General features: G+C 38.1%; 4 protein-coding genes and 1 long non-coding RNA gene across 12 annotated transcripts; 3 read left to right on the top strand and 2 right to left on the bottom strand.

Moving 5' to 3' along the window:
• The first annotated feature begins 1,716 nt into the window (after positions 1-1,716).
• LOC140802809 (uncharacterized) lies at positions 1,717-6,404 on the top strand. 3 transcript variants are annotated; one of them, XR_012111715.1, is made up of 4 exons: positions 1,720-1,953; positions 4,297-4,329; positions 5,023-5,165; positions 5,720-6,402. It is a non-coding gene; the product is annotated as an uncharacterized lncRNA (long non-coding RNA). The 3 variants fall into 3 exon arrangements; XR_012111714.1 differs by having other exon boundaries at positions 1,717-1,953; positions 4,297-5,165; positions 5,720-6,404; XR_012111713.1 differs by lacking the exon at positions 1,720-1,953 and having other exon boundaries at positions 4,231-4,329; positions 5,720-6,400.
• Positions 6,405-6,879: 475 nt separating this feature from the next.
• On the top strand, positions 6,880-9,651 carry LOC140802801 (transmembrane emp24 domain-containing protein p24delta7-like). Its single transcript, XM_073158429.1, has 4 exons — positions 6,880-7,305; positions 8,148-8,357; positions 9,191-9,267; positions 9,355-9,651. Exons 1-4 carry the CDS (start codon positions 7,087-7,089, stop codon positions 9,497-9,499), a joined length of 651 nt encoding a protein of 216 aa, XP_073014530.1. The 5' UTR covers positions 6,880-7,086; the 3' UTR covers positions 9,500-9,651.
• A 632-nt stretch (positions 9,652-10,283) lies between these two features.
• Positions 10,284-12,527, top strand: LOC140842970 (glutelin type-A 2-like). 2 transcript variants are annotated; one of them, XM_073211188.1, is made up of 4 exons: positions 10,284-10,597; positions 11,160-11,880; positions 12,046-12,213; positions 12,341-12,527. In XM_073211188.1, exons 1-3 carry the CDS (start codon positions 10,402-10,404, stop codon positions 12,194-12,196), a joined length of 1,068 nt encoding a protein of 355 aa, XP_073067289.1. In that variant the 5' UTR covers positions 10,284-10,401; the 3' UTR covers positions 12,197-12,213; positions 12,341-12,527. The 2 variants fall into 2 exon arrangements, with proteins under 2 accessions (XP_073067289.1, XP_073067286.1); XM_073211185.1 differs by lacking the exon at positions 12,341-12,527 and having other exon boundaries at positions 10,293-10,597; positions 12,046-12,257.
• Positions 12,528-13,096: 569 nt separating this feature from the next.
• Positions 13,097-19,347, bottom strand: LOC140842948 (ARF guanine-nucleotide exchange factor GNOM-like). 5 transcript variants are annotated; one of them, XM_073211181.1, is made up of 5 exons: positions 19,045-19,347; positions 18,852-18,944; positions 18,575-18,694; positions 17,174-18,004; positions 13,097-16,755 (listed from the first exon to the last, which is right to left on the bottom strand). In XM_073211181.1, exons 4-5 carry the CDS (start codon positions 17,906-17,908, stop codon positions 13,159-13,161), a joined length of 4,332 nt encoding a protein of 1,443 aa, XP_073067282.1. In that variant the 5' UTR covers positions 17,909-18,004; positions 18,575-18,694; positions 18,852-18,944; positions 19,045-19,347; the 3' UTR covers positions 13,097-13,158. The 5 variants fall into 5 exon arrangements, with proteins under 5 accessions (XP_073067282.1, XP_073067264.1, XP_073067273.1 ...); XM_073211163.1 differs by having other exon boundaries at positions 18,543-18,944; XM_073211172.1 differs by having other exon boundaries at positions 17,174-18,714.
• A 996-nt stretch (positions 19,348-20,343) lies between these two features.
• LOC140842943 (uncharacterized) lies at positions 20,344-23,275 on the bottom strand. The gene is made up of 5 exons (XM_073211152.1): positions 23,029-23,275; positions 22,495-22,621; positions 21,436-21,560; positions 21,035-21,181; positions 20,344-20,718 (listed from the first exon to the last, which is right to left on the bottom strand). The coding sequence occupies exons 1-5, from the start codon at positions 23,215-23,217 to the stop codon at positions 20,584-20,586; spliced, it is 723 nt and encodes a 240-aa protein (XP_073067253.1). The 5' UTR covers positions 23,218-23,275; the 3' UTR covers positions 20,344-20,583.
• Positions 23,276-27,751: the final 4,476 nt, after the last annotated feature.

Genomic DNA, 27,751 nt, shown 5'->3' with positions numbered 1-27,751 from the left:
CTATCCGAAATATTTGTAAAAACTTGAATCGATTTTTTTAATGATTTAATCGATATATATTGACCGGATTCCGGCGGTGAAATTTAACTAAAATGTTTGTTATTCCCTTTATCGATCATAAAAAAAAAACATTTGGTTTCTATTTTAGAAGTAGAAAATAATTTGCCTGAAAGATTAAATTTTTACATAGCTTTCATTATATTAGATATATTAAATAATAGATTATCACGTACCTTTCAAAATAAATATAGCTAGTCATCCAATATGTAATTTAAAATAATTTGATAATATAGAAAATAAATTATATATTTTTTAGTTAGGTAAAATTTTGATTTACATATACGCACATACTTTTCTCATGATATGTAATTTTGAAAAGATTTTAGTAAATAGTGATTGACAATAAGAAAATATAATACTTTAGTAACGTAAAAAGTTCACTGCGCGCATTTAGCTAGTAAAAATATTATTATGCTTGCATTGAAAGTTATTGTAAATATTTAAATTATTTTTGAAGTTACAAACCCATAAAGAAAGCAATTTTCTTTTTCTTGAAAATCAGAAAGCATCAATTTTGTTCCCATTTTTAACTAGACTAGATATATATATTGGATGACTACTGGTACATACAACGACAATTTGTATCAGTATACGTATGTCCATCCAGGAAGAATAGGTAGACGTCATGCAAACGTAATCGTGAATATTACATTTAATTATTGGATGTCAGAGCCCCACTAATTTAATTTATTAGATTCCGAGCTAGCTACATGTGAGGTAGGAGGGAATCGGCCGGCTTCATAATTAAACGAATTCAATTATTTAATTTCCGCATGTATTTATTTATTTATTTATGAGAACTACAGTGACTATTAACTTACGTTAGTTGGGTGTTGCTAGCTCGAATTTACATCTTCAAATTAAATTGATGTCTGAATTGGAATTATTATTATTATTATTATTATTATTATTATTATTTTTAAAATTTCTCAGCTAAAATATGAATGTCGTTATATTACGTTGGAGCTCCTATCCTCAGCCAGACACCTTATATATTTTGTTCGAAACAAGTAATGAAAAAGGGTGTGGATTTTCATTATTAAATTTGCATGGAAATTATATTTTTGGAGATCATATGTATGTATGTATGCATGTAGTAGGTGAGGTTATATATATATATATATATATATATATATATATATATATATATATATATATATATATATATATATATATATATATATATCCGGTCCCAACTATAACGACAGCACGTTATGATTAAATAATCCGCGCGAGAACCCAGTGACGTCATAATGAAATAATGGGTTATTATTTTAAATTTAGCCGATGATTATGACAAACCGGTGGCTCACCGAAGATAAATACTCCCAAACTTGTAGCGAATGACATAATGCATCCTCCTTCAATTAAACTTACAGGCGCAGCAAGTATACACTCTTGCCTTTAGTCATATTTCTAAATTTGAATAAAAGTAGTAAGTCATATTTGGTATATATGAATAATTTATTAAAGTGAAGCATATTAGAGTAACTAAATGATGTCTTACTCTGTTTTTGAATCTACTTAAATTATCCTCACTCCACCTCTCCACGTTTTTTTCAGTTCCAATCAGATTATTTCTTCTCTCCCAAACGAGACACTGAAACTTCATTCTACTTTCTTCATTTTTAGATATATTTCTTTGACAAAATCATCTCAAATTCTAGGTCTCGCCTCCGTTTCTTCCCTTCCGAGCCCACTTCATCTTCACTCCACCTCTCCACGCTTTTTCAAGTTCAAATCAGATTATTTCTTCCCTAAGTGCCAAACGAGACATTTACTCTATAATTGAGGGGTTGAGTTGGAAAGGGTCGAATCGCATAATTGTCCCCGTTTTTCATTCATTTTCTCCGCCATCACAACCTTTCGAAATCCGCCATCTCCCCGCTCAGCGTAAAATTTATATAGAATCAGTGCTTTTCATCATTGTGGGGACCCGGACGCTAATTCATTCCTTAATTGTCTTGAGGAATTATTTAATGATTTATAATAAACAGTGTCTAAATTTTTTTTTCTAAAATACATAGCGGGAACGTAATGTAATTAAATTCAAATTACATATTAAACATAAACATACAAATCTGATGTTATATACAATAATTCAACTAGGTTCACTACAAGTCAGTGCTGAATCCTAAGTTGCTTCAAAGCCCGGATCTCCACGCTATCTAGTCCAGCCTCGTTCTCTTCTTGACCCTGATCCTAGCCCACCTGTTGCCATGCACACATACAAAACAAGACAACAGCCGGATAACTCCGGTGAGATATAAATATCCCAGTATAAATCATGTATACATGCTATCATATAAAAAATATAAAAGCATCTATCAAAATTCATATCATATATCAAAATCATGATATAAATCCATAACAAGAATAAATCATATTCTATACATGTCCCCTAATCCGGAACCTAGTTCAATATCAAGAATAAATTCCATTCTAAGCATGTACCAACATCATGAACATAATTCAACATCCATCAATATCAATCGATATAACTGTCACTCAAACTCGTGACTCTACGTTTTCGACTAGACTCAATCCTAGCCTAGGGATCCCGGTTTCCAGACATTGGCATTCCATATCGACCAACAGTAATAGAAAAGACTCCAGTTCTATCCACGTCGATATAGTATCGATCACCAGTAATAGAAGAAGCTCTGTTTCTATCCACATCAGTATAGTATCGATCACCAGTAATAGAAGAAACTCCAATTCTATCCACATCGATATAACATCGATCAACAGTAATAGAAGAAGTTATGATTCTATCCACATCGATACAGTACTGATCACCAGTAATAGAAGGAGCTATAATTCTATCCACATCGATAGCCAATTATCCAGTGACAGACTATGGCACTTCCGCCAATACAATATCTCATGACATCGTGCAATGTGCCCGTGGTAATCCTACCACTATCAGGCACTTCTGTCATAAGACTTCTCGTCTAACACCTGTTATCTATAATTCAAGAGAACAAGTATATCAATCAACTCAATGCAAATATCAATGCAATAAGTAAAGTATGTGATTTAGGGAAACTCGAGTCAAACCTCACTCGAGTTGTGCAATCCCAACTCAACATTAATTTATACCTTTATCTTCTCGCTCAGAGGAAGAAGAAGAATTCCCAACTCTATCTCGGTCCATTCTCAATCTGGTAATAACAATACCGAACAGATATAATATCAATAAACAACTCAATTCAATACCTGTTCTGATCAATACTCAAATCAACACATAATCTGATCAATGTCAAGTCAAGACATAATCTAATCCATATCGACGATATCACGATATAATCGAAATCACTACTGAATCTGATCAATATCAATTGACTGATGTTTCGACGGCATAACAATACTGTCTGGATAACCCCGTCAGTCCAAACATCACAGATATAATACCAGAACTCATAATCAATATCGATATCAGTCATAATCTCAATAACCATACATATCTTATATGAATTCTCAGTCAAATCGACTTCAAAAATCATAACAATTTCATAAGCAGTCGGTTTCTCATTCTGACTTCGATTCTATGATGTCTAACATGACAAGAACATCATATATGAATCCTATTCAATTCTGACATTAGTCTAATTTCAAAACATGTCAAAATGTAGCAAAACTTACGTCCAGTTGTAGCCTACGTTGATAGGAACTCGGTACTGTACTCAGATTCAAAATCTGACGGACGGATTGAAATAAAAAGGTGTAAGGATATAAAGCTTCCTCCTCGTTTTCTTTTTCTGATTTCTCCAGGAAGATTCGGGTATATATATATATATATATACACTCAACTTGCATGCATCAAGAAACGTGGCACATTCTCATATTTTTCGATCGGCGCTCGGGCGGTTAAACATTACCGCTCGAGCGCGGAATGTTCTGCCCGGATGCTTAGCCATTGGCGCTCGGGCGGTAACTTTCTACCGCTCGGGCGCCACATGTTCTGTCCCAAACCTATTCTTGTGGGACACTGGCGCTCGGGCGGTATTTTTCCACCGCTCTGGCGCCAGAGGTTCTGTCTAGAATCTTGGCTCGTAATGCACCGACGCCCGGCTTCACCTCTCATGTCTTATTTTCGTGTCCTGATTAATCCTTTCATAATCATATCAATAATTATAGATTACTAGGATTAAATTTCCGGACATTACAATCATTACTGGTTGATCTCGATTGATTGATTTTCTTATATTCCTGTATCGTTGGGTTATTTTTGAGGGTTTTTCGAAGACATGGCGCTTTGCGCTAAAGGTGACATTTTTTTATGATTTTGCAGAAATTTTTTGTTGTGATGCTTATTTATTTTTATTGACAAATTGTGGTAATTTTCACGCGCCTTTGCTAGAACTCTTTGGATTATAGTTATTGTGGATGCAACTGTGTAAATGAAGATATGAATGGTTGTGATTGGAGAAGTTGATGGGAAATTTCAGTTATATTTTTTATGAAAATACGGGGTTTTAGTTTTCTAATTGTTATAATGATGTATCCAAGTTATGCAGGGAGCCTATTTATGGAGTGTAATTCGGGACAATGTAGCAGTTGGAATTTTTTTGAAAGTTTCTGTTTTTGTTTATATTTCATTTTCGGATAGCAATTATTTAGGTTTTCTTTAATAACTTTTAGTATAAAGAAGGAACAATGGGATACTATGTCCGAGTTGACTAGATTGAAACCAGTAGAAAAGTTGAAGCTGTGTGCAAAAGTAAGAGAAAGTTGTTTGGTCCACTAGGCTGAGAAAGACCGAGCATACGGGAAGAATTTTATGAATTTCAGTTGTGCAATTCTTGGTTTAGGGTCACCGAGTAAAAAAGATGGATTTATTTGCTTTTACCATTCTCTTATTTGTTTGTTTGCGCTGTAGTTTTCTTTTAAGCATTTCAAACCTATAGAAGACCCGAAATAATTCAGACATTATAAATGATATTTTGGGGATTGTAGTAGAAAGCTAAGCTCTAAAGAGGGAAAGACTTTATAGCAAGTGTGATTTGTGAACCGTTAAGCATTTCAAATTCCAGGTCTCGCCTTCGCCTCTTCCCTTCCAAAACTACTTCATCTGCCCACGAATGCCGCTGCAACACCCTACGGTGATTTCAATTTTTTACTCTTTAAATACTTTAATTTTGATCGAATTAAGTGGTCTTATCGGCCTTAAACCTCAAATTATTGAAGATATATGGGTAAATGTTGGATTTATGTTTCCAAACTAAGCTTAAACCTGAAACATGTAGTTGTACCCTGTAGTTGTAGGAACAGAGAATCTGAAGGTGAGGGCAGAAATTACAATGGTTGTGAGCATAGGAAATTGTTCGGTGGTTATTAACTTGCTCGATTTAAGTGATAAGTCATCGTGAACTTGCAAAGTTTAAACTCTATATTGTCTCTTTGATTTTAGCATTGTACTACTCTTTTGTGATTACAACTAAGTTCAATCTGAACACAACATATTATACTTTCATAAATATTAATTTATTTTCTTTTTGTTTCGAAGAATCAGGATGTGTAAAAATATTGCTTTAAAGTTCAATCACAGTTGATAACCTGAACAGTATAAAACTATAAATTCCTAGATATCATGCAATTACTTTTGTTTCTAATACCGATTAATTTTTTGTTTTGTGTATTTGTGTGTGCATTGAAGATGGACAAGGAAAACGAGGACTGTTTTAAAGATTAAGAATTCCAGCAAGTCTCATGTTGCATTTAAGGTATTTTTGTTGCTGTTTTTGGTGATTTTGTTAATCTAATTGTTAATTCTGATCTCTTTTGAATTAACATTTCCCATAGTATCATATTTTTAATGTTTGTCAACTTTATATATGCAGATAGGGTAAACCTTCAGTCATTTCATCCAGATTTTGTGTAACATAATTAGATATCCACCAATAAATGCAAAACGGCTTTGATAAGATCAAAGCCTTGGAGCATTTTGTTATAGTATGTGTCAAGTAAGCGAATTTGTGACTTGGGTTTTGTAAACTCTTATGTAAAAATAATATTTATTTTATTAATATTTTATGGTTATATTTAATTGTGACATTTACTTTATCTTTATACAGATGCAAGCTATATACATAAATCTTTTGAATATATAATAGGTCCCATGAGGTTTATCTCGAAACGTAAGATCATGAAACTAACTAAGAAGTGATCATTTGATGATTCATTTCAACCAACCGTATTTTGTTAAATTAATAAATCAATATGGAATAACTGTATATTTTTAAAATATTTTTTATGGTCTCATTTTATATGTTCGTGATATTATAACATCATGATATTAAAACATTTTGTGCTTTGCGAAATTTTTCTATTATAGGAGTAGGATCCAAATATATGAATGATGAATTACTTTGATAGAAAAATTTGACAAAACACAAAAGGTTTTAGTGCCATGATATTGTAATATCATGAATGTTTAATATATTAATATCATATATTCATGTGTGTGCATCGGTGACTAGTATGAATAATTTTTCGAGTTGTTTTTATCTGATAAACATGTAATTAAATTAAATATGAAGCTAAACCTTTTATTTTGTTAAAATGCAATTATTTTTTAAGATAAAATAACCATCGAGATATTTCTTGTAAAATAATTATTTTCGATATGGGAGTTTTCATATATTTTTTGGATAATTTATTTGATAATTTTTTCAAATATGTATGTATATATATCTCCTTTAAAGTGAAAAAACAAATACATAAAACCTGCTCGTCAAACGTGGAATGATCTGATTGGTCGAGACACCTATTACTCGCCCACAATCCAATTACCTACAATTAATTAAAGAAATTGAAAATTAGGCCATCACTAGTGCCACAACGCTTTGGCTTCTCTGTTTTCTTCTTCCTTCAAACGGGAATCAAATTCAGTTTACTTTTTTCTGTAAACTGTTACACTTGAAGCAGAAAAAAACCCAGTTCGAGTTTTGAATCTTAACCATTTGTTGAGCGGAATCTACGACCTTCTTCAAATCTTGGATTGTTAAAATCCTAGCATTGGATATGGGTTTCCGAATTCAAAGGCTGAGTTTTTTCCTGATTTTAGTGACTGCTTTCTTTTTATTGGTTCAGGTGGAGTCGATTCGGTTCGATCTGGAATCGGGTCACACCAAGTGTATATCAGAAGACATAAAAACCAAAGCGATGAGTGTCGGAAAGTATCATATTGTTAACCCTAATGAGGGTCAACCTTTACCTGATTCTTACAAAGTCACTGTCCGGGTAATATTTGTCAAAATTCATACTTTGTAAATTTGGAATTTATAGGATTTTTTTGGTGGCTAAAAATCGGGAATAACGTATATGTTCTTTTGATTTGGTTTGATTTTCTTAAACTTCCCACTTTTTTGGTGCGTGCTGTGTTTCTATTTCGGATCATTTTTGCTGTGTGGGATGAGCTAGTTTAGGTGTACTACGGTTTTGATTACTTGCGAAATCAACTCGTAATTTGTTGCTTTCATGATTAACGGAAGTACATGGGTTCGGAATTAGTCTCTGCGCGGAATTGATTGTAAAAGCCTATCTTTTGTTTATTATTTCATTGCATCTTCCCCGAGATAACATGTATGTACAATTTTTGGCTTTGATGTTTATGGTTCATAAAAAAAGTTCGATCTTTTTCTTCACTCTGTTGTCAACTCTGCCAAATTATTTCTTTTGCTAATTTCTTTTTACAAATTTCTTTTGGGACTGTTTTTGTACATAACGAGGCTCTAGAAATACCATCTTTTGGTCGATTATTTGTGAATTGTGTGATATACAGTTTTTCTCCTTGTTCGGAACATTTTAAGTTGAGGGCACGCTTATCTGACCATGTTTTTGAGAATCAATTGGTTGTTCGTTGTTATATGTTTGCTTAGGAAATGATATTAGGGAATTACTGATAATGGTTTATCCCAAACGCATGGCTGGTTTTTTTCCTCCGCAATTTTTGTTGATTTTAATTATAATATAATAGGATTGTGTGCTGTTGTTGCACTCTTTTGTTGATGATCCTCCTTGGTTGTCCTATGTTTTTTTACGTGGATGATTTACGTGTCTCTAAATTTTATTTGTGCTTGTAGGTAACATCTGCGTATGGAAACAATTATCACTATTCGGACCATGTCAGCGAGGGAATGTTTTCATTTCATGCACCCGAAGAGGGTGACTACATGGCTTGCTTTTTCGCTTCTGATCACAAACCTGCTACTACCATGACAGTTGATTTTGATTGGAAGTCAGGTGTGATTGCCAAGGATTGGTCAAATGTTGCCAAGAAAGGTTCTATTGAAGTAAGTGGTCATGTTTCATTTTCTCGTATCCATCGATATATTTGTTTCTTTGCTTGTGTTCTGCGGTTTTGTGCTGACATGTGCTACAGATGAATGTGAACTTATTAATTTTTTACCATTAATAATTTGGTGAAAATGACCCAGAACTTGGAATCTCGCCCATTTCGAGTTATAGTTCAAGTTTTTGTGTTTTTTTCTAGCTTCATTGACACTTTTTTGTGAGGTAATTGAAATTATTTGAACCTCGGGATTCCATTAGTCGTCAAGCCCATGGGCATATCCAGCTGGGATCCAGGTGATCAGGGGCAGTCTCTACCCCTCACCCCCCAAACTAAACGTTCAATTTTTTTAGTTTCTATAAACTTATAAGTTTCCTGCCCACTTGCTCTCCATGCTTCCACTCGTCCAAATACATGGATCTGACATTGGATGAAACTTTAGATGTAGGGTGATGATTTGATTCTTTGTCAACGGCTAGCAGGAGATTGTGATTGTATATAGATTTCTAGCTTTGATGGTATTAGGTTTGTCCATTTATCAACCAACTCAAATGGGTGAGCCAAGAAGTGGTGGTTGTAGAATGCTTTTGGTAGTGCTTGTTCACAAGGCACTGTCACATGCATAGATTCAGACGCAGAAGCATTTCAAGATTTACAGCCAACTTGGTGTAAAAGATATTAATTTGATCAGTCAACCACATATCTGGATTTTCTATGTGGTGCGAAATTTTATTAGCAACTCAGATCTGTTTCAACTGTCTGTTTTGAGCAAAGCGGATTTTGATCATCCTTTCTCTTTTAAACTTGAGCTTTTTTTCTTTTTCATGTTACCAGTTAATGGAAATAGAGTTGAAGAAAATGTTTGATACGGTCCAATCGATACATGACGAGATGTTCTATCTACGTGAGAGGTAAAAGCTCTTTAATGAACTTCACCATTTTCAACTCTGAAGAATTATGCTATATTTCCATTGCATATATTTTTATGGTTAATGCAGGGAAGAAGAGATGCAGTTCCTGAATAGATCAACCAACTCGAAGATGGCCTGGTTGAGTTTTCTATCCCTTGCTGTCTGCCTCTCCGTGGCAGGGCTGCAGCTATGGCATTTAAAGTGTTTCTTTGAAAAGAAGAAGCTTATTTAATATTTTTTGGTTATGAATTACATTGTAGTTTCTTGACTGCTATGTGATCTTTTGGATGTGCTTAGGGGATAAAAACATTTTTGATCCATTAAATGTGTAAATTGACCTGAAGAAGTTTTCTTGAAATATCGTTATATGCCAACTCCAAGGCTATCACAATAGTAACTCGATAAAGATGTAGTTGTCAGCACTCACATTAGAATTTATTGGAATTCGTTGCACGTTGGGGTTTGTAATTACATAGAATAGATAAAAGGAACAAATATTTATGTCCTTTTAAACTTCAACTGGTGGTAGGCTTTGGCATGCAAGTACTCTTTGTATGCGTATATTAAAATATTTTATTGTCGCATTAATTTTATATTTTATTAACATTAAATATTTAAGTTTGAAAAATAATAATATTAAAGATTTTAGAGTATAAACAATACATTTGTGATATCAACTAAGACATCAATTTTGTGTGACGAATTTTTGATACGAAACAACTAATCAAAAATATTATTCATCAGAATAAATATGAATTAGGTTAATACATCTCATAGAAAGATCTAAAATAGATCTGTGAAAATATATCATTAGAATTAAATACGATAATATTAATGTAAAATTGTATAGTGGGATCAAATTTCAACCCTAAATGTCTTAAAAAAATAAAAAAAATATTATTTTTCACGATACCTATCACATCACAGCAAAACTAATACGATAATAATAAGAATGTATTTACGTCACGGAAATCTGGCTTAAATAAAGCATAATTGATGTCACACTGCTATCAGGAATCAATTTATTTGTTTACTCTCTATAAATTGGGATTGGAGCCCTCATCTCACTAATCACTATCACTGCTTCAATTCATTACTTTGATTTAGAGAGAAAGGTACTCTGCATACATAGAGATGGAGATCGATTTGTCACCAAAGTTGGCGAAAACTTTGTATGGTGGGGACGGCGGGGAGTACCTTGCTTGGTGCCCAAACGATCTGTCCATGCTCCGTGAAGGAAACATCGGCGCTGGAAAGCTCGCTCTTCACAAATACGGCTTTGCTATGCCACGGTACTCCGATTCCGCCAAAGTTGCCTATGTCCTTCAAGGTATTGTTTCTCAGTTGCCGAAAACTCTTGCATGTGTTCCTAGGCTTTATTCTTCTTCGATTCGGTTTAGTGCAGTTTGGTTTCACGGTTGTTGATATGTGAATCTGTTTAGGTTTGGGACCATAACAGATTTTCTATGGTTGTATAAGAATTTTTGGGAGGTTGAAGTTATTATAATACTTTGGCCAAGACCAGTTATTCATTCGGCTTCTTTTTTCTGTAAGATATATTTTTAACAGAATCGATCACAAAAATGTGTTCGATGGATGTTGCCAGTCATCTTAGCTAGAATTTTGTGGTTACGATTTCTCTCCCTTAATTTATTTTATTTTGTCCGAAAATATTTCAACATCAGCTTTTACTGGGAATTTAGCAGGAATACGGAAAAGGCAAGGGGACTTTATGCCATATTCTTTGGCTAGGGCGGCTGCTTGTTAGGCAGTTTTTTTATTATCCATATCAATTAGTTCAATTTTATCTTATTATCGATGCCGAATGTCAATCCTATTTACTTTGTTATTCTCAAAAAGTATATATGATTATAATGATAAACTTTCTTAAGGTTGTGGAGTGGCTGGGATTGTCCTCCCTGAACAGGAAGAAAAGGTTCTTGCAATCAAGAAGGGTGATGCTCTTGCCCTTCCATTTGGAGTTGTCACCTGGTGGTACAACAAAGACGACACTGACCTAGACATCCTTTTCCTTGGTGACACCTCTAAAGCTCATAAATCCGGCTCGTTCACCGACTTTTTCTTGACTGGCTCCAATGGCATCTTCACCGGTTTCTCAACCGAGTTTGTCAGCCGAGCATGGGACTTAGAAGAAAGCATCGTGAAGACCCTCACTGGGCAGCAGTCTGGTCATGGGATTGTGAAGCTCGATCCCAACTTCAAGATGCCAGAGCCGAAGAAGGAAAATTACAGTGGCATGGCATTAAACTGTGAAGAAGCTCCACTGGATGTGGACATAGAAAATGGTGGAAAGGTTGTGGTTCTGAACACCAAGAATTTACCTTTGGTTGGAGAGGTTGGATTGGGGGCTGATCTTGTTAGGCTTAATGGGAATGCCATGTGTTCCCCAGGCTTTTCGTGTGACTCAGCTCTGCAAGTCACGTACGTAGTTCGTGGCAGTGGGCATGTTGAAGTTGTTGGTGTTGATGGGAAGCTTGTGCTGGATACTACTCTGAAGGCTGGTAATCTCTTCATCGTCCCGAGGTTTTTTGTAGTCTCCAAGATTGCTGATCCTGATGGTATGGACTGGTTCTCCATCATCACAACACCTAAGTGAGTATACATTAAAATATTATGTGAATTCACATCTTATTGCCCTATGTTTTGTCTTTGCTAGTGCATGTGAGACTCACGATTCTACGAGATGATATGTACAAAAATGGCGTATTCCCAATCATTGTTCTTTACTGAGAAATAATTTGGATTTGTGTATTGCAGTCCTATATTTACTCATTTAGCTGGAAGGACATCAGTATGGAAGGCATTGTCTCCGCAAGTTAAGCAAGCAGCTTTCAATGTTAGCCCGGATGTGGAGCAGAAATTCAGCTCTAAGAGGATGAACCAAGAGATCTTCTTCCCACCAAATTGATCAACCCTCGACCCTACCATATAGCGGATGCATCCATACATGAAAATCATGGTTTTTTTTTTATAAATAAATAAGTTATTGAAAATGCAAATATTTTACTTTGTTTTGTCTATCAATATAAGCGCATTTCAAGCGTGGAACATGTATAATTAATTTGATGTTTAGAACGCTACAGCATTGGCTAAATTTCGCTGTAGCTAAAAGAGTGCGGAAATAGTGACATTGTAGATCTTTTAAATGACGACTCAGGTTCGCTAAACAGCAGTCAGGTTTCTCTTTGATGACCGTTCTTTGATGAAAATGTACATTGTCCAAACAAAAATATCCGGTTGCTGGTACTATTCATGCAAGAATTTTAGAGTAAGCACTAACTAGTACCCAATTTTGTGCTAAACATACGATAACAATAAGCAACTAAATAGATGTGAATGGACAAAAGAATTAAATAAATTCCACGTAGAAATTAAAATTAAAATTAAAATTACAAGACAATATCCATAAAAAAAACTACAATCCTAAAATAAAATATTGAAACACAATAAATATCATACACGCAATAGAATGATACGATAGTTGCTAATCTTCTACTTTTCTACCATCAGTAAGTTGAATAATTTCCACACCAATTTGAGTGAAGCTTCAGTTTTTCTGGAGGAAAACCACCAAAATTTTCAAACAGATCATAACCGCATATCAAAACATAGTTAGAAATCAATATCTCTGTACAATATTAGCGATTTGCTGCTGTCTGGAAATATACACTCGATTTCTCCAGAAGCAACAATAATCTGGCCAAATCCTATTCCGTACGCACACTCAGGGAGGAAAAAAACGCAAATATCCTTCATTTTTAGACATCATCTATACTGTTCAAATGCAACAAATGTGGCAAGTCGTTACCTGGAAAAGTTGCAGGAGAGTGACATCATGAAAAAATTGAATCTATCTGTTGAATCATGCTGCTATTCACTGGAGACTGAACTTATACCACAGTCACCTGGATTTGAATCTTGATTTGGGAACACTTCAAATTGTAGAGATGGAAAAATCTTGTTCACGTGTAACCATGTTTGCTCCCAAATGTTATCACCCCCAAGAGTACTGGTAGGTACGAGCACGCTCTTGGCCTTCATGGCAAGCAGGATGTTTTTGACAAGCTCAGGCACTAATTCTTGATGCTTGTCACTCCTTTTGACTTTAAGCTTTGTATATCTTTCCATTCTACCAATTACATTACGCCACAGCTTGCAGAAGCTGGGCAATTGAGATAGTTCTTGCAGTAGATGAAGGAACACTGTTGCAAGTAGCTTCAAGGCAAGAACAAGGGTCCCTTCTATGTTGCGGTAATCCTTTTGAGTTTGAGGGTTTCCTTGTGCAATTTCAGCCAAGTCGTCAAGCATCGTGAATATAACCGTTTCAAAGCATTGTGGCCATAAGTTGGGAAGGCGAATGTCATCTACACCAGTTAAGCACGTTTGTAATGATAGAAGAGCATGGCTTCTAACTTCTTCTCTCTGGTCCAAACAAACATTTCGTAATCCTTGGACAAGCCCCAGCCACATCTCACCGATATCCTGACATAATTTGCCAGCTTCCACCTCTGCCATAGCTTCCCTTGCATCTTTGGCCCATCGTACCAAACAAGAAACTGAGCGTGCCATAAGATCCACGGCATGTACAGATCTATCAGTCTGGCCAACACGAGATTCTGCAAATTGCCCGGCTGCGTCAACACAAAGCACAAAATTAGCTGGTGACAAGTAGGCTCCATCAGACATTACAAAAGATAGGGCATCGAATCCTGATTCAGAAGCATCTGGGTGTCTAGCTGTGATAGATAGTAAAGAAGCAATGGTTCGCCATCCCATTGGAGATTGAATATGAGCAGCATTCGCTTTCACCAGGCGACTGACTTCCAGAGTTATCTGTTCACAATATTGATCAGCAACTCGGGCGTCAAGCTTGAGAACCAGTTGAAGTGATCTCAAAAGTTCATCAGCCAGGTTCTCCTTATATGGAAGCAGGCGCTGGCAAATGCGAAGAAGCCCGAAAACTGCCTTCTCGACTAAGGCACAAGCCATTACTGTTGATTGAACAATATTAGCAATATGCTCATACACACCCTGCCAAAGAAGTCCAATTCTGTCCCTGTTGTTCAACGTAATTGCAATTAACAATTCCAAGCAGAAAACTGCCGTGTCCTCATCCTCAGGTGAGCTATTACCCTTCTGGGGTCGCCCAGCAGCCCATATGAGAGCTCTCGCAAGCTGCAACAAAGAATCAGCCTGCAAAAACTTGCTTTCTGTGAAGATGCTGTCAATGTGGCACTTCTGAATTGTCTGAAGCGTGCGTTGATGAGCAGCAAGTTGTTGCTCAGTTGGCTGAGATCTTGGCTCTTCAGTATCTAGAGACAGGAGCTGACTGAATCGGCCCATCAGCCCAGAAGATCGCCTAGGAGTGCCAATGGATTGCATGTGAGCAGCATATAGAGAGTTTGTTAGAGGCTTCCCATGCACAGGATCAGATGACATCTCCGATTCATCAGTTGCATCACTGGTCACTCGAGCAGGAAGAAGGCCAAGCTTATGCAATCTTAGGATGCAATCCAAAATATTTCTCCAGCCAGTACGTACAAAATCTCCATACCTATTTGCAATGGTAAAAACAGTGACAGTCGCCATTCTCGCCTTTGCATCATCACCAAAAGCCAGAACCGGCTCCTCGACAGATAAGGGATTCAATAGTGTTGTAAACTTACAAAGAGACACTACCAAATCATCTAAAATATCTTCAAGGTGATGACATGCAGATATCTTGGCAACAGCCAAGAAACCATCAATACATGTCTGATAAACATCCTCAAGTTCTGCATGATCGAAAACAACAGAGATAGCAGCAATTGTTGGACCTGACATGATTGCAAACATGTCATGGTCAAGGTAGGCCCTGGAATCAGCCACAATATATGGAGAAGTTTTATTAGATTTATGCATCAAATCAATCCAACGGCTTGGAGTCATTTCAGCAAAACCAGTTCCCTGCTCAGGTGTTGTGAGAATCTCATTCTTGCAGATGGCACAATACAGCTCTGAAAGGAACTCCCGGGGGAGATCTTTCCCCCCATTGATGTGCCTATTGTTCCTGATGAAATCCTCTTCGTTCATTTTCTTCTTCACCTGTATATTATGCTGGTCCGTGTTCAGCATAATAATGGAATAAGATAACAGTAGAGCAGCATCTTTATTAGCTAGGATCTGTGGCGATTGCTCGTAATATCTCTCTGAGAATGCCTCGAGCACCCTTTGTATCTTTTGAGATTCTCCAGGCAATCGAAAAGTTTCTAGAAACAAGCGTAATGCAGTATCGAGGTTCATGTCTTTGAAATCAAATGTTCCAGCAAATTCATGTAGAACCTGAACACAAAATTCATCATGATTTCCAAGAAAATCCCCAACAAGATTTTTATCCAGTCCAGCGGTATAACGGAAAAAACAAGCCACACTCTGTGGGTCAAGTTTCTCGGGCAACAGGTGTGTTCCTTGAAGAAATTCTAATCCTTTTTTAGGATCGCGATTAAAGTGATCACCTCCAATCATCAACCTTCTTTTGATATACTTCTTTTTGCGAGCAAAAGGAACCCAATGACCAGGATCACCAAAGTTCTCACAATTCACTATCCAAAATGGGGTATACTCTTCAAGAGATACAGGGGTGGGTTCAGAAGTAATTGATCCATCGCCTACTCTCTCAGCCATTCCCTGAATCACAGCAATCAGACCATCCAAGGCAAGAATATGCATTGAGGACAATGGACAATTCACTGGAAATGCACTCCTCGACAACAGATTGGCAAGATCTTCAAAGACATTGCTACAGGTTATATCACAATCTAAATTCGCATACATCTCAACCATGAATGTTTTCTGCCTACAAAAATCAACTAGAGCCTCCATGGCAACCTCCTGCTGCTGGTATGAAGCTCCAAACCGGCTTTGAGCAAGTCTCAAAATCACACAGGAAAAGAAAGCCTCAAGCTGAAGCTTTAGTTCACTACGCAAATGCTGATACATGTTGAGAACAATGCTACAGACCATAGAAAGAATCAACGGACTCGCAGATAGCCCAAGCTGCAGCAGATTACGAAATAGCTCATCCTGTAACAAGTTCAATAGTCTAGGGTGACGTTGAATAGCTGGGCCACCCAATTCAATTGCTGAATTAATCAAACCCAAAGCAAAAAGCGGCACATCTTCATCGAATGCTATATTATTGGCTCTAGAACCCATTCCGGCATGTTCAACAACATTTAACAATGAACACAGAAAGTGAAATATCTCAACCATGCAGGGTAGGCCATATGGCTCGGTCATTAAATGCAAATCAAATGGAACACCCTTCTCATTATCCGCTCTCATAGTATTTTCATCTGTCAGGCTGTTGACGAGGCCAGAGGAAGTAGAATTAAGAACCCCAGGGCCGAGTTGGCTGTCATATTCAGAACCTCCACTGCCATTTTCAGATTTGCTACCAAAGCTATAATCAGGATCAATTCCAGCAGTCTGCACAATAATAAAAAAAGGTGTTAAGTTCTTAACGTAAAAGAGGAGAAAAACAAGAGATACTCCATTGATAGATGGCACCCTGCAGATCAAGGTCCACCATGAATATAGAATACACATGCAGACAGAAGAACATGCAACAAATTTATCAGCAAACAAAAACATATAAACTACTCTCAGTTTCTTTGATACATACAGTGAAGCATTACATTTTAGAACTGGAAAACACACAAAAACATATAAACTACTCTCAGTTTCTTTGGTACAGACAATGAAGCGTTACATTTTTGGAACTGGTAAACTAACAGAAATCGCAATGGGACATATATTTATAATGCCTTCACAAGAATAAACAGAATGCAAACATTCAGAAGAAATCATTATCAGATGGTTCACAGGAGAAAAAGATATTATTCACCTCAGCTTTCAAAGAATTGCCTCCTCTAACAAGTGATTGTTCTGTTGTGTCAACATCTGGAAGGTGAGAAAAAATGCATCTGACAAATTCATGCATTGTGTGGCGAGCAATCCACTGTAACAATTCACCTTTGCTTCCTGCTTGATGAACTATTCGGAAGCAAGTATTCACAATAGTACAAACATGTTGATTGCTTAACATAAGCGACGCTTTACTTTTCATGCAAGCCAATAGGATCTGAAGTATCTTCATTAGTACGACTTCTTCAGATGAAGGGTCAGTGACCTCAAATCTGCAGCTTGTAACAGCATCAACTACCAAGTGCATAGCATCCTCAACATTGATAATGTCAATAGCCAGTACATCCAATGCCAAAATCTTGTAAACAGCCGACAAGGCCACTCCAGTAATTGGTGCACCTGTTTCATCAGACCGAATTACATCAAGAAATGGCTGGAGATACAAGGAAGGGTCGACGGACTGCCACTGATGCTGCCATGAAAATATTTGCTTTCTCAATGTTTTAAGAGATTGAATGAGGGAATGCTCCAATTGATCATCGCCAGAAACATATCGACCTCCCCATCTCACATTCCTCCTCATTACTGCCAACACAGAACCTATCTCTGAGTTAATTGTACAAGCCAAAACAGCCATACTAGAAGAGGTAGTTTCACAGTCCTCAGGTTCCTCTTCAATAGCCTTGATGCTAGACTGTAGCCATAAACGTCCCATCACTAACTATTCAGGTCAAGATTTCAACTTAAATGGTCGGCATTAGCTGTTTTAAAAGGAGCTGCTGGAAACAATCCAAAGAATGCAACTTGTGACCTAGAAAAAGGATCAAACAAAGACGCATGTGTTAGAATTCACAAAATAGGGATTCTACAGTTTTAAACATGAAAAAGAAATATGTACAACTGTACAAACAATATTAGATAAAACTGCACAAACAAAGATCTGCATATTACATATATTTTCCACAAATTGTGTCAACCTATCAATTTTCACACTGGCAGCACTGAAAATTCTTAATTTTATATTTACAAAGATAATAAACTTTACAGAAGACATAAGACCAGCAACAACTGTGTTGTAACCCTCTATCAGGCTGTTTTGTGCAGCCTATCACAGTGAAAATAATGTTAATGTCCTAGAGAAGCTACCTCTTAGAAAAACGTGATGCTTTGGTTTCACCAACACATCTCCGGGAATCTATTTATGAAATGGAATGTTCAAATAACTTATAATAATCACATCTATTCAATAATTGAAACATCAAATCATATATACACGAAGTCAATTAGTCCTTTCATCAACCAGATTAACACAGGAAGACTGAGAAAAGTAGTTGTCAAAGGCATTTTACAAATGTGGAAGCAAATAGGACAAGATTGCTACTAAGGCATCCGATGGTAAATAGGTTGGTGCAATAAAAGCACAACTGATCCCCACTTGCTCGCCATCGCCCATTTGCTGATTAGAATGAGTAGCATTTGACACAAATACTGGCTGAACTAGCTGCAACTTGTAAAGATTGGCTGCGGTTCCCAAAAAAATCTTATTCGAAAGTATACGATCAGTATTAATTCAAGTATTTTACTCATTGTAAAATACATAATCACGTAAAAAAATACTCAGTAAAAAACAACTTGACGTTTAAAACAAATTTGCTTACCAGGACAATAACCTCGACTTGCTAGTACTTTACCCCATTGAGAATTAACTTCAACTAAAAGGCCGATTTGAGCTAATACCCGGACATAAAAACCTGAAATTTACAATTTATGTTTGACATTTATGCAGAAGATGCAAAATTTCTTTCTGAAATGTGATTATTATATCAGAAAACTCATCGAGCAAATATTCACCTTATACAGAGATGAGATGGCCGCAGAGTAGATCCGCGAGTTTGACGATGCCGGAGTTAAAAGAGAATGAACCTGAGCTACTTCCCGCCGCATGTCAGTATCCCGATAAGCGACGCCGGTGAAAATTTCGTTTTGACAGTTGATTTTTGAAATATGGTGAGGATAAAAAAGGAAAACGAAAAAACCGAAAGGCGCATTTGCAGATTGCTGGTATAATCATAATTCAAAAAGAAAAAAGGTAAACAAAACACGACGACGACAAACTTTGATTCTTTCTCAAAATTAAAGTACACATTTCTTCGAATTTGGTTTCCATTTCCAATTTTTTTTTTTTATTTAGTAATTAATTATTTTTTATTAGAAATTTATTATTATTAAAATAATTCAAAGAAACTAATTGATGGCATTGCCGGTCACTCCGAGTTTTGCAATAATTCATTGGTATCATACATACATACAGGTCAGGTCTGTGAAGGAATTAGAGGTGAGTTATAGCATCGATTGAAAGGAAAATGGATATCTCGAGAGTTTGGCGTGCACAACTGCTATGCAACTTAACTGGCAAAATTTGTTACTCTACTCGATTAGATACCAAACTCAAAATGCCTCATGTCTTTAACAAACTTAAATGGGTTTCTAATCAATAAATTTGAACGAGTTTGACTCATGAGCTTGAGCTTGTTAATATATGATTATATTCAGGAACTTGTTTTTTTTTTTTTTTATTATTATAAAAAGACCTCTCTCTCTCTCTCTCTCAAAATTTATTTTATAGCAGTCTCTCCATTTAATCCACACATTAACTAATTGATAAATTGTACTTGTACTTGTCTATCTTAATTTGTTTGGATAATTTGCTTCACATGTTAGAATCTCGTCTTTCAAATGCAATCAATAATTTATAAAGAAAAAACACATACACAGCCAAAATCCAGATTAAGGCAATTGTTTATTTATTCGTCATCAAAATTGAAACCCCATTTGGATAATAAATTGTTTGTCCTCGTTCAAATTTTCCAAGGAAGTCGTCATTGCCTAAAGTAGGAGCACCTTAGATCTAATAGTAGCCAAAGACCAAAAGGTAGGAAATCAATTTAAAAGTTAATACATTTCTTAAAATATAATTTTTAGCCAAATGACTACGTCCTACCCTGCGTCGCACAGTTTCTTTTTATAATCACACAATTTTATTACCGTAAACACACTATAAATAAATAAAAATGGAACGTGAATTTCTTTTTTACTTTCTCGACGTTGAAGTTAAACGAATGATTAAAAAAAAAGGAGAAAAAACTCAACTAAACACAAACTCTGGAATAGCTTAATGTGTGAATAGTTGCAGAAGATGATCAAGTACACGATAATTGAACTTGATTGATACATTTTCAAACACTACTGTTTAGGCTGATTGCCTCAATTACTTGGCTTACTTTCTGAAACGCTAAACTAGCAAACTAGTCTCAACGTATAATCAACCTCAAAATGTAACACAAGTAGCTGATTTATATTTTCGTTTCTTAGAAGGAGTATCATGTCCGTTCAATCTTCCAGAATGGCCTTCGCAGCCTCGACCAGAATTGGGCGAAGATCATCAGAGGCTCGACCAAGAACCGTGTACCCTTCTCGATCCTTAGCATCCACGTCTGCTCCATGCCTTATAAGAAGGAGAGCTACCTGCCATATAGCTAGGAATAGTGAGAAATTTAAGACGTTACTCCACAAATCCTCACAGCAGTAAAATTTGAGCTTCTTAACAAGATAAAAAAGCAAATTTAACACAAGACATATAGTCGTTCCAACAAACAATGGGAGAGAATAAATGAACAAGATACACATCAATATAAAAAAGTAGATGCATATTCAAGAATTCATCGAAATTCAAAGAGAAAGAACAATCCATGGATATATTAAAGTTGCTGCATGTACTATAATATTTTTACGTTTAATTATTGGATCTATAAGCACAAGGAAAGAAGGGATATGTCTTTACCTCTCTGTTATGGCATTCTGCTGCAATCATAAGTGGAGTTTGACCTGCTCTATCAGCATCATCAACTTCTGCTCCTTCCTCAATCAAAAATTCACACAACTCTGTGTTCCCTGTGCTTGCTGCACGATGCAAAGGGGTGCATCCGACCTACATTAAGTTATTGTCAGACATATATAACACAAGTAGAAGTTATGATAGTTGCGATTGCAACTGAGTGGCTTTCACCCAAGTTATGAAAGTTCTGAATGAAGAGTAATTCAGTGATTTTAACGCAAATTCTAGAACAACGCAAACAACAGGACTTAAAATTCATGAATGCATGTCTATACAAGTGCAGCATCTCTGAGATATTTGCGAAGAAGACTATAAGCACGAATCAATATTGAAAATAAGGTGCAAACCTTGTCCTTTATATTGAGTTTTGCACCATGTGAAATCAATATTTCAGCTATTTTCAAGTGACCCTTGCTGGCAGAATAGTGAAGAGCAGTCCGACCGCCATCGTTTTTCAAATTAATGTCAGCTCCTGTCATCAGCATTTTTCATTTCCAAATTCAGAGATCATCCAAAGACAAATAAATAACAGTATTAATACAGGATGTATATTTCAAAACAATATGAAGTTCAAGCAGATACCCACAAAACAAGTGTTGCACATTCAACTGCTCATAAAAGTGGTCACCACTTTAACAGATATAAAAAACAACAACTTTGCACATTCACCTGCTGATATGGAAAACCCTTGATGGTTAAAAAACATGGGCAGGGGTGAAAAATTCGCTAGTCCATATTAAACAATGAGTACAAGAGGAGAGAGTGACAACTCAGTTAAAAACTATATGCAAAACCCTAACCCGATGCATATAAATATATGTGGGCAAAAAATAATAAATGTCCTGCCACCCCCGCAAATCCCAATTGGGGTCAGTTGTGGGGTGCGGCCCGGGATTTACTGATATGCTGCCATCACACAGCCCCGAAACTTCCATGATTACAATTGCATCACATGTGTTGCACGATTATTTTTTTGAGGCAAACTCAAAAGAATTAAAGTCACAAACTAAACACATAATATGAAGAAATTTTAGACTGTTTCCCTGGGATGTGTGAACAAGAAAATTAAATAAAAGTTGACAAGGAAGCACCACTAATTTCCATGCAACTCCAACTCTCTTGTACGGATCTATTAGCTTGGAAGAAATTAACCGCTAAATGTGCTTTTTTTTTCCTTTTTATTGAAAAAAATGTTGACTCGACTTTAAATTTTGATTCACAACTTCAATAATTAGGCATCTTTTACTCAATAGTTTTGCATTCTTTGTATAAAATTTTCAGGTAGAATTAACATTAAAGAGATACAAATAGTTAAAATTCTAATCCTATGAAGCTTACAGCATTAATTTTAAAATAGGAAATAATACAAGTTGTTATGAGTAGCAGAGCATAAACCCAAAGCTCACCTTTGTTGAGTAAAATTTCTACAATCTTCAAATTGCCACTACTAGCAGCAGAGTGCAGAGGAGCCCAGCCTTCTTCATCAGAACAATTTACAACGGATGCATGTGCATCTGATAGAATTTCCACCGCCTACTTCATTCACAAATACAAATTACACTCGGACACCAAAAAAATAAAAAGAACAAAAAAAACTACGCGCATTGGAAAAATCAGCATCCAAGGTGAAATGAACCAGCAAAATCGACCTAGTTTACCAAAAGCTTCGATTTCCGTGGAAAGCACTTCATCAGATAATATTTCAATAATCTTGCCAGCTTTACACAGCAGAATCTATCTGTATAAACTAAAAAAGAACGAGAACCTAATGTTTTACCATGAGCTCGAAATCTAGTAACCTAGCCAGAGGGAAGCTAATAACATGAACATCGAGGAATACGTGAATCGATCTTTCAGTTATTCCTTTAAACAATAACAGCGAGATAAAGCAACATAAGAAGCTGATGAAACTTTGACGAGATCAATGACAACTGAATTACATCAATTTGCGAGCTTGAAACGGCCACATGTAGGAGCGAACGTCCGTCTTCATTGCGGAGGGACATGGCTCTATGGAGTTGTTCTTCAACCAGTGATTTGAAAAGCGAGGAATCGCCAGATTCCGCAGCTTTAAACAGCTCTTCCTTTTTCATATGCTTGGCTGAATCGCTGCCGATTTCCATTTCCATTGCTGTAACTGGAGGTGCCAAGCGAAGCAAGTGGACAACTGTGTGTTGTGCGTCTTTTGAGGATGGGCTCGGTTTCTGGTCTACAATCTCCGGCCCAACTAATAGCATTAACAAAAGCCCAATCTTGGCTCTTCGAGTTTTTTTTGTCCTAAAACGTTGGGTTCTCAAAAATGTTAGTTGAAAATTAAATACATGAATGCATATAGAAATAACTTCCAAAAAATTTCACCAATCGTAATCGAACTACAGAAATATTATTAATTCTCGATTTTATCAACATTATAATGAATTTTTGTTCGATTAAGAATATAAATTTATGGTCTGTTTTTCCCCCCTCAAAATTTCGTTTTAATAGCATCAATCAAGTGGAAATTTGGTACAGATACAACCAAATCTTATTCGAAAAGGCAAGTGATTTACCTAGAATAATAAAGTGATATCGGACTTTTATTTTATCAAAGATTGCAGATTTATAAAGAAAAAGTCTGATAATAATATATTTTTTAAAAAAATGATAATTGCTAAAACAAACCTTAAATTGACCGTTTGCCTAATAGTTGTGGTTGGAGAATGGAGATGGACCACCCCATAAATGGTGGCAGGAATATGATTATTAACGAGTAGTAATTAATAACTATCTTATATTTATTTATCGTTCTGAATTGTAGGATCGGATACACAACACGAACAACAAAGCACTCGAATATTTATAATGGGGCAATATTATTTTTCAAAGCAAATGTATATAATATCTTTTAGTTGGCCTTAATGTGAAACCACTGTTCAGAAAAAAAAATTAAAAAAAAAAATCAACTATTAAGTTTCTTTCTGATTTAGAATTTTAATAAAAATTTATATGAATCTTCTCGTCCAACGATGCTGGATCAAACGTGATCCCAAGAAATATCCTCAAACTGATTAGCCGACACACTCGTTATTAAATGATTTAATAAATTGATTACAAAAAATCCCTTTCAGTATATAAAATGATAATTATAATTATAATTATAATAAATAAATACAGCTGATATCGCTGAAATCGGTGATGCTAGCTGGGAAGTCAGATCCCTGCTTGGAGAGCTCGGACCAAACGTTTGAACGCTATCTGGGAGGTCGGATCTTCCCCTTGGGAGCTCGGATCAGACACCTCGAAATCCAGAAACACAAACAAGAGTGTTAGAAGGGGGCCGGAAGGTTGTTCCGGCGTAGCCCCTCCGACGCTCAAGTCAGAAAACTGAGAGAGAAAACTGTGTGTGTAAAGAGAATGTGAAAAAGTATGAATTGAATAAAACAACGAACGGAACCTGGTATTTATAGGAGAACAATAGAGTCCTAGTTTTGGTAGGTTTCGATCTCCAGAATCTCCGGAAGATTTGATTAGATCTTCACCCAGATTTGATTTAGATATCTGATGGGCTTTACTTTTCTGGGCTTTGATCTCCGTGGGCTACGCACTTCGCATCTGAGGAAGGGCTATTGTAGGCATGAGCCCACGTGAAGCCAGGACCGCATGGGAGCTCGGCTCGGGAGCTCAGCCAACGCGTCTCATACCGTCCCGATATCGCAACGTATGAGGTCGGCTCGGCATCTTGCTGGGAGGTCGGCACGGGAGATCGGCATGGGACCTCGGCCACCCTCTCTAATCGACGGTCCTGCTGACATGGGAGGTCGGTTGGGATGACCTCCCGGATGACCTCCCGCGGATGACATCAAGCGCTCCTCTGAGCGCTGGGCTTCCCACGAGATGGGCTATCGGGAGTGGGCCGAGCCCATCCTCCATCCGGGGGTATCACGAGTCCCCCCCTCGAGTCGAGCTGACGTTGAAAACCAGAAGCTCGTAGTGATATGAGCTCCCGGTAGGCCATGATTACTTTGGGCCCAAGATCATTGAATCGCGCTGAACTCAAGATGATTGAGAGACTGGGTGAGCTGCAGTAACAAACCAGAGGCTCATAGTTGCCTGCTCTTGGTGGTCCTTGGCTAGACCGAGCTTAGAAGCTTTTTGGCTGTGCTGGCCTCTCGTGACACGGTGTCAGTATGTGCTGATCTGAAATATTCTTATGAGGGCTGAGCTGAGACCAGCGGTCCCGAGCTTCACTGAGTTACCCATTTATGACGTCTGCTGAGCTGGTGAAAAGCTGAGGCGCCCCACTTTCAGTTTCGTAGGTTCCCGACCTGAATATGAACCGCCGCTGCCACCTGTCAAGCCAAAAGCTGGTTGCACGTTCTTCGAGAACATCCTAGCCGCCCACGTCACCCGAAATCCACGGTCCGATTTCCTCAAGGTCCCTCTATAAATACCCTCTCAAACCCCACTCAGCCATTCTTACGCTTTGATTCCTTCACCTCGGCTCCGACCCTCCACACGATTTCTCATTTTCCAACTCCCCGCCTTATTTCCCCGACCTTCCGTAGGTACTGCTATCATGGTTTCCCCCCACCCCTCTTCCTTGTCGACCTCCGAAGGGATATTCCGTGAGGTGGATCAGTACGATCCCCTCACAGAAGTTATCTCGAGGTCCAGTGAGTGTCCCGAGACGGTGGGGATCAGCCCCCGCCTCTCTGCTGGTGATGATGGCGCAGCCCTGAACCAGCTCAGCCTCAGTCATCCAGAAGAGCCAATCAGGACGTTTGATCCCTGGTTCGAGCTCCATCCTTCGTGGCTGGATGCCTCGGATGAACTCCGCATCCGAGCTATCTCATGTGCCCCTGCCGACTATAATTTCATATTTCCCCACTCTGAGGAGAGGGCTAATAATCCCCCCCCTGGCTACTACACCTTCTATCAGGACCAGCTAGAAGCTGGACTTCGATTTCCCCTTCCTCCTTTCTTTCAACAGCTCAGCCAATTTTACCAAATTCACCTCGGCCAGTTCACCCCCAACGCCTTTCGTACCTTGTGTAGTTATGTAGTTCTCTTCAAAGCTTTAGGTTTTGAGGTCGACCCGATTTCCTTCTCCCATTTCTATCTCCCCAAGAGGTCGGAAGAGGGGCCCTTTTATTTCTCAGCTCGGCCAAGCTGCCAATTCTTCGAGGGGGCACCTTCTTCCAATAAATTTTGGAAAAACCACTATTTCTTCGTTCAACCCTCAGATTCGTGGGACATCTGCTCTCGGTGGAGAGCAGCTCTCCCCGAGCTCCCTGCTCCTCCCTCAGGCTTCCGCAAGAACAACACTTTTCTCGGACCCTTTGGGGCCATCAGAGGTCGGCGTTTCCATACACCCACCCTCCTAGCCGAGGACCTCTTGTGCTATTATGGGCTCAGCTCTGCCGGGATTCCTTCCTACGGCAACGAGGGTATGGAACTTAGCCCGGCCAATGTTGGCTCCCCCGTCCCCCTTTCTCTTCATTTTTTTTTTTTTTTTTTTTTTTTTTGATGAGCTTTTGTTTTTGTCTCAGCTGCCAGAGTCATGAACGCTCTCGTCAAAAAGGCTGAGGCCCGGAGGCAACAGAAGGCCAGCTCCGCCGTTGCTGATAAGGGCAAGGCCGTGGCTCCCGAGGTCAGCACGGAGGAGGTCACCATTGTTTCGCTTGCTGAGGCTCAAACGGCACCTCAGAGCTCCTCTCGGAAGCGCAGAGCCCCGGAAACCCCTCGCCCTCATGGGCAATCTCCAAGCAGTGGGGAGCTCGGTCCCCCTCTCACTGAAGCCTTACCCCTGCGTCAGATGAGGTCAGATACCTCTTCGCAAGTTCTCCGTTGCCGTTCCAACCTGTATGATATGTACCGGGAGGACCTGCGCATTGTGGGGGCAGGGCCATCCCCTCTGGCTGGGGCCCTTCTCCGGGACATCGCCTCGAAGGCCGATGCGGAATTCTTGGATGGGCTTAACTGGGCTGAGCTCGTCAGGAGGTCCACCAGCGCCAGTGCTGAGGTATCTGCCGTAGGTTAATTCGTTTATGTTATTTAAATTTGGCTAACATTTTCCCATACAGGCCGCTCTGCTGAACGCTGAGGTGGCTTTCAGAGCCAATAACATCCGGAAGCAGTCTTCCAAGGAGGCGAGGTCCTTTCAATCAACCTCGGCGGAGCTGGAGAGCAGGCTTACCGCTATGACAGAGGCCCTGGCCAAAGAGCAGGCCAACACGAAGCAGAGGGAGGCCGAGATGCGGGAGGGCTTTGCTGTTGAGACCCGGAAGCTGAGGAACGAGCTGCGTTTAGCCGAGGTACGACTAGATGCTGCTCAGGAGGAGGCGAAGTCTGCTAAAGAGGAACTTACCGTGGCCCAGCAGGAGGTCGTGTCAGCGCGGGCCGACCTTGCAAACGGGTCCGAGGTTTTTAAGGAGGATTTCTTGAAGTCCGAGGAGTTTTGGGAGACTGTTGCTGACAAGGCTCTGAACTTTGTTTACGTAGGCTTCGATGGTGCAGTGGCCCAGTTCAAAGAAGCGGGTTATCCTCCTGAGGGGACCTCTGCCGACTTTTTGGATGCTAAGAAGGTCGTGGAGAACCTCCCTCCCGATGTATGAGCAACGGTCCTCCCCCTAGCTGTATTAAATTCGTGAACTTAATTTATATAAGAGTATTATTCCTTCATCT

The sequence above is a fragment of the Primulina eburnea genome, chromosome 1 (assembly GCF_022965805.1).
Source record: "Primulina eburnea isolate SZY01 chromosome 1, ASM2296580v1, whole genome shotgun sequence".
In the NCBI taxonomy this organism is placed as follows: Eukaryota; Viridiplantae; Streptophyta; class Magnoliopsida; order Lamiales; family Gesneriaceae; genus Primulina; species Primulina eburnea.
The sequence above is the reverse complement of the archived record's forward strand: the minus strand, read 5'-3'. Positions and strand labels throughout refer to the sequence as shown.

Excerpts from the sequence above, each read along its gene's own strand:
- LOC140802801 (XM_073158429.1), top strand. The coding sequence starts at position 7,087 with ATGGGTTTCCGAATTCAAAGGCTGAGTTTTTTCCTGATTTTAGTGACT. Across the intron at positions 7,306-8,147 it reads CTTACAAAGTCACTGTCCGG|GTAACATCTGCGTATGGAAA; the intron begins GTAATATTTGTC and ends TTGTGCTTGTAG. Across the intron at positions 9,268-9,354 it reads ATGTTCTATCTACGTGAGAG|GGAAGAAGAGATGCAGTTCC; the intron begins GTAAAAGCTCTT and ends TGGTTAATGCAG.
- LOC140842948 (XM_073211158.1), bottom strand. The coding sequence starts at position 17,908 with ATGGGACGTTTATGGCTACAGTCTAGCATCAAGGCTATTGAAGAGGAA. Across the intron at positions 16,756-17,173 it reads GCAATTCTTTGAAAGCTGAG|ACTGCTGGAATTGATCCTGA; the intron begins GTGAATAATATC and ends ATTATTGTGCAG.
- LOC140842943 (XM_073211152.1), bottom strand. The coding sequence starts at position 23,217 with ATGGAAATGGAAATCGGCAGCGATTCAGCCAAGCATATGAAAAAGGAA. Across the intron at positions 22,622-23,028 it reads TTTCAAGCTCGCAAATTGAT|GCGGTGGAAATTCTATCAGA; the intron begins GTAATTCAGTTG and ends TGAATGAAGTAG. Across the intron at positions 21,182-21,435 it reads AACTCAATATAAAGGACAAG|GTCGGATGCACCCCTTTGCA; the intron begins GTTTGCACCTTA and ends AACTTAATGTAG.
- LOC140842970 (XM_073211188.1), top strand. The coding sequence starts at position 10,402 with ATGGAGATCGATTTGTCACCAAAGTTGGCGAAAACTTTGTATGGTGGG. Across the intron at positions 10,598-11,159 it reads AGTTGCCTATGTCCTTCAAG|GTTGTGGAGTGGCTGGGATT; the intron begins GTATTGTTTCTC and ends AACTTTCTTAAG. Across the intron at positions 11,881-12,045 it reads TCCATCATCACAACACCTAA|TCCTATATTTACTCATTTAG; the intron begins GTGAGTATACAT and ends TGTGTATTGCAG.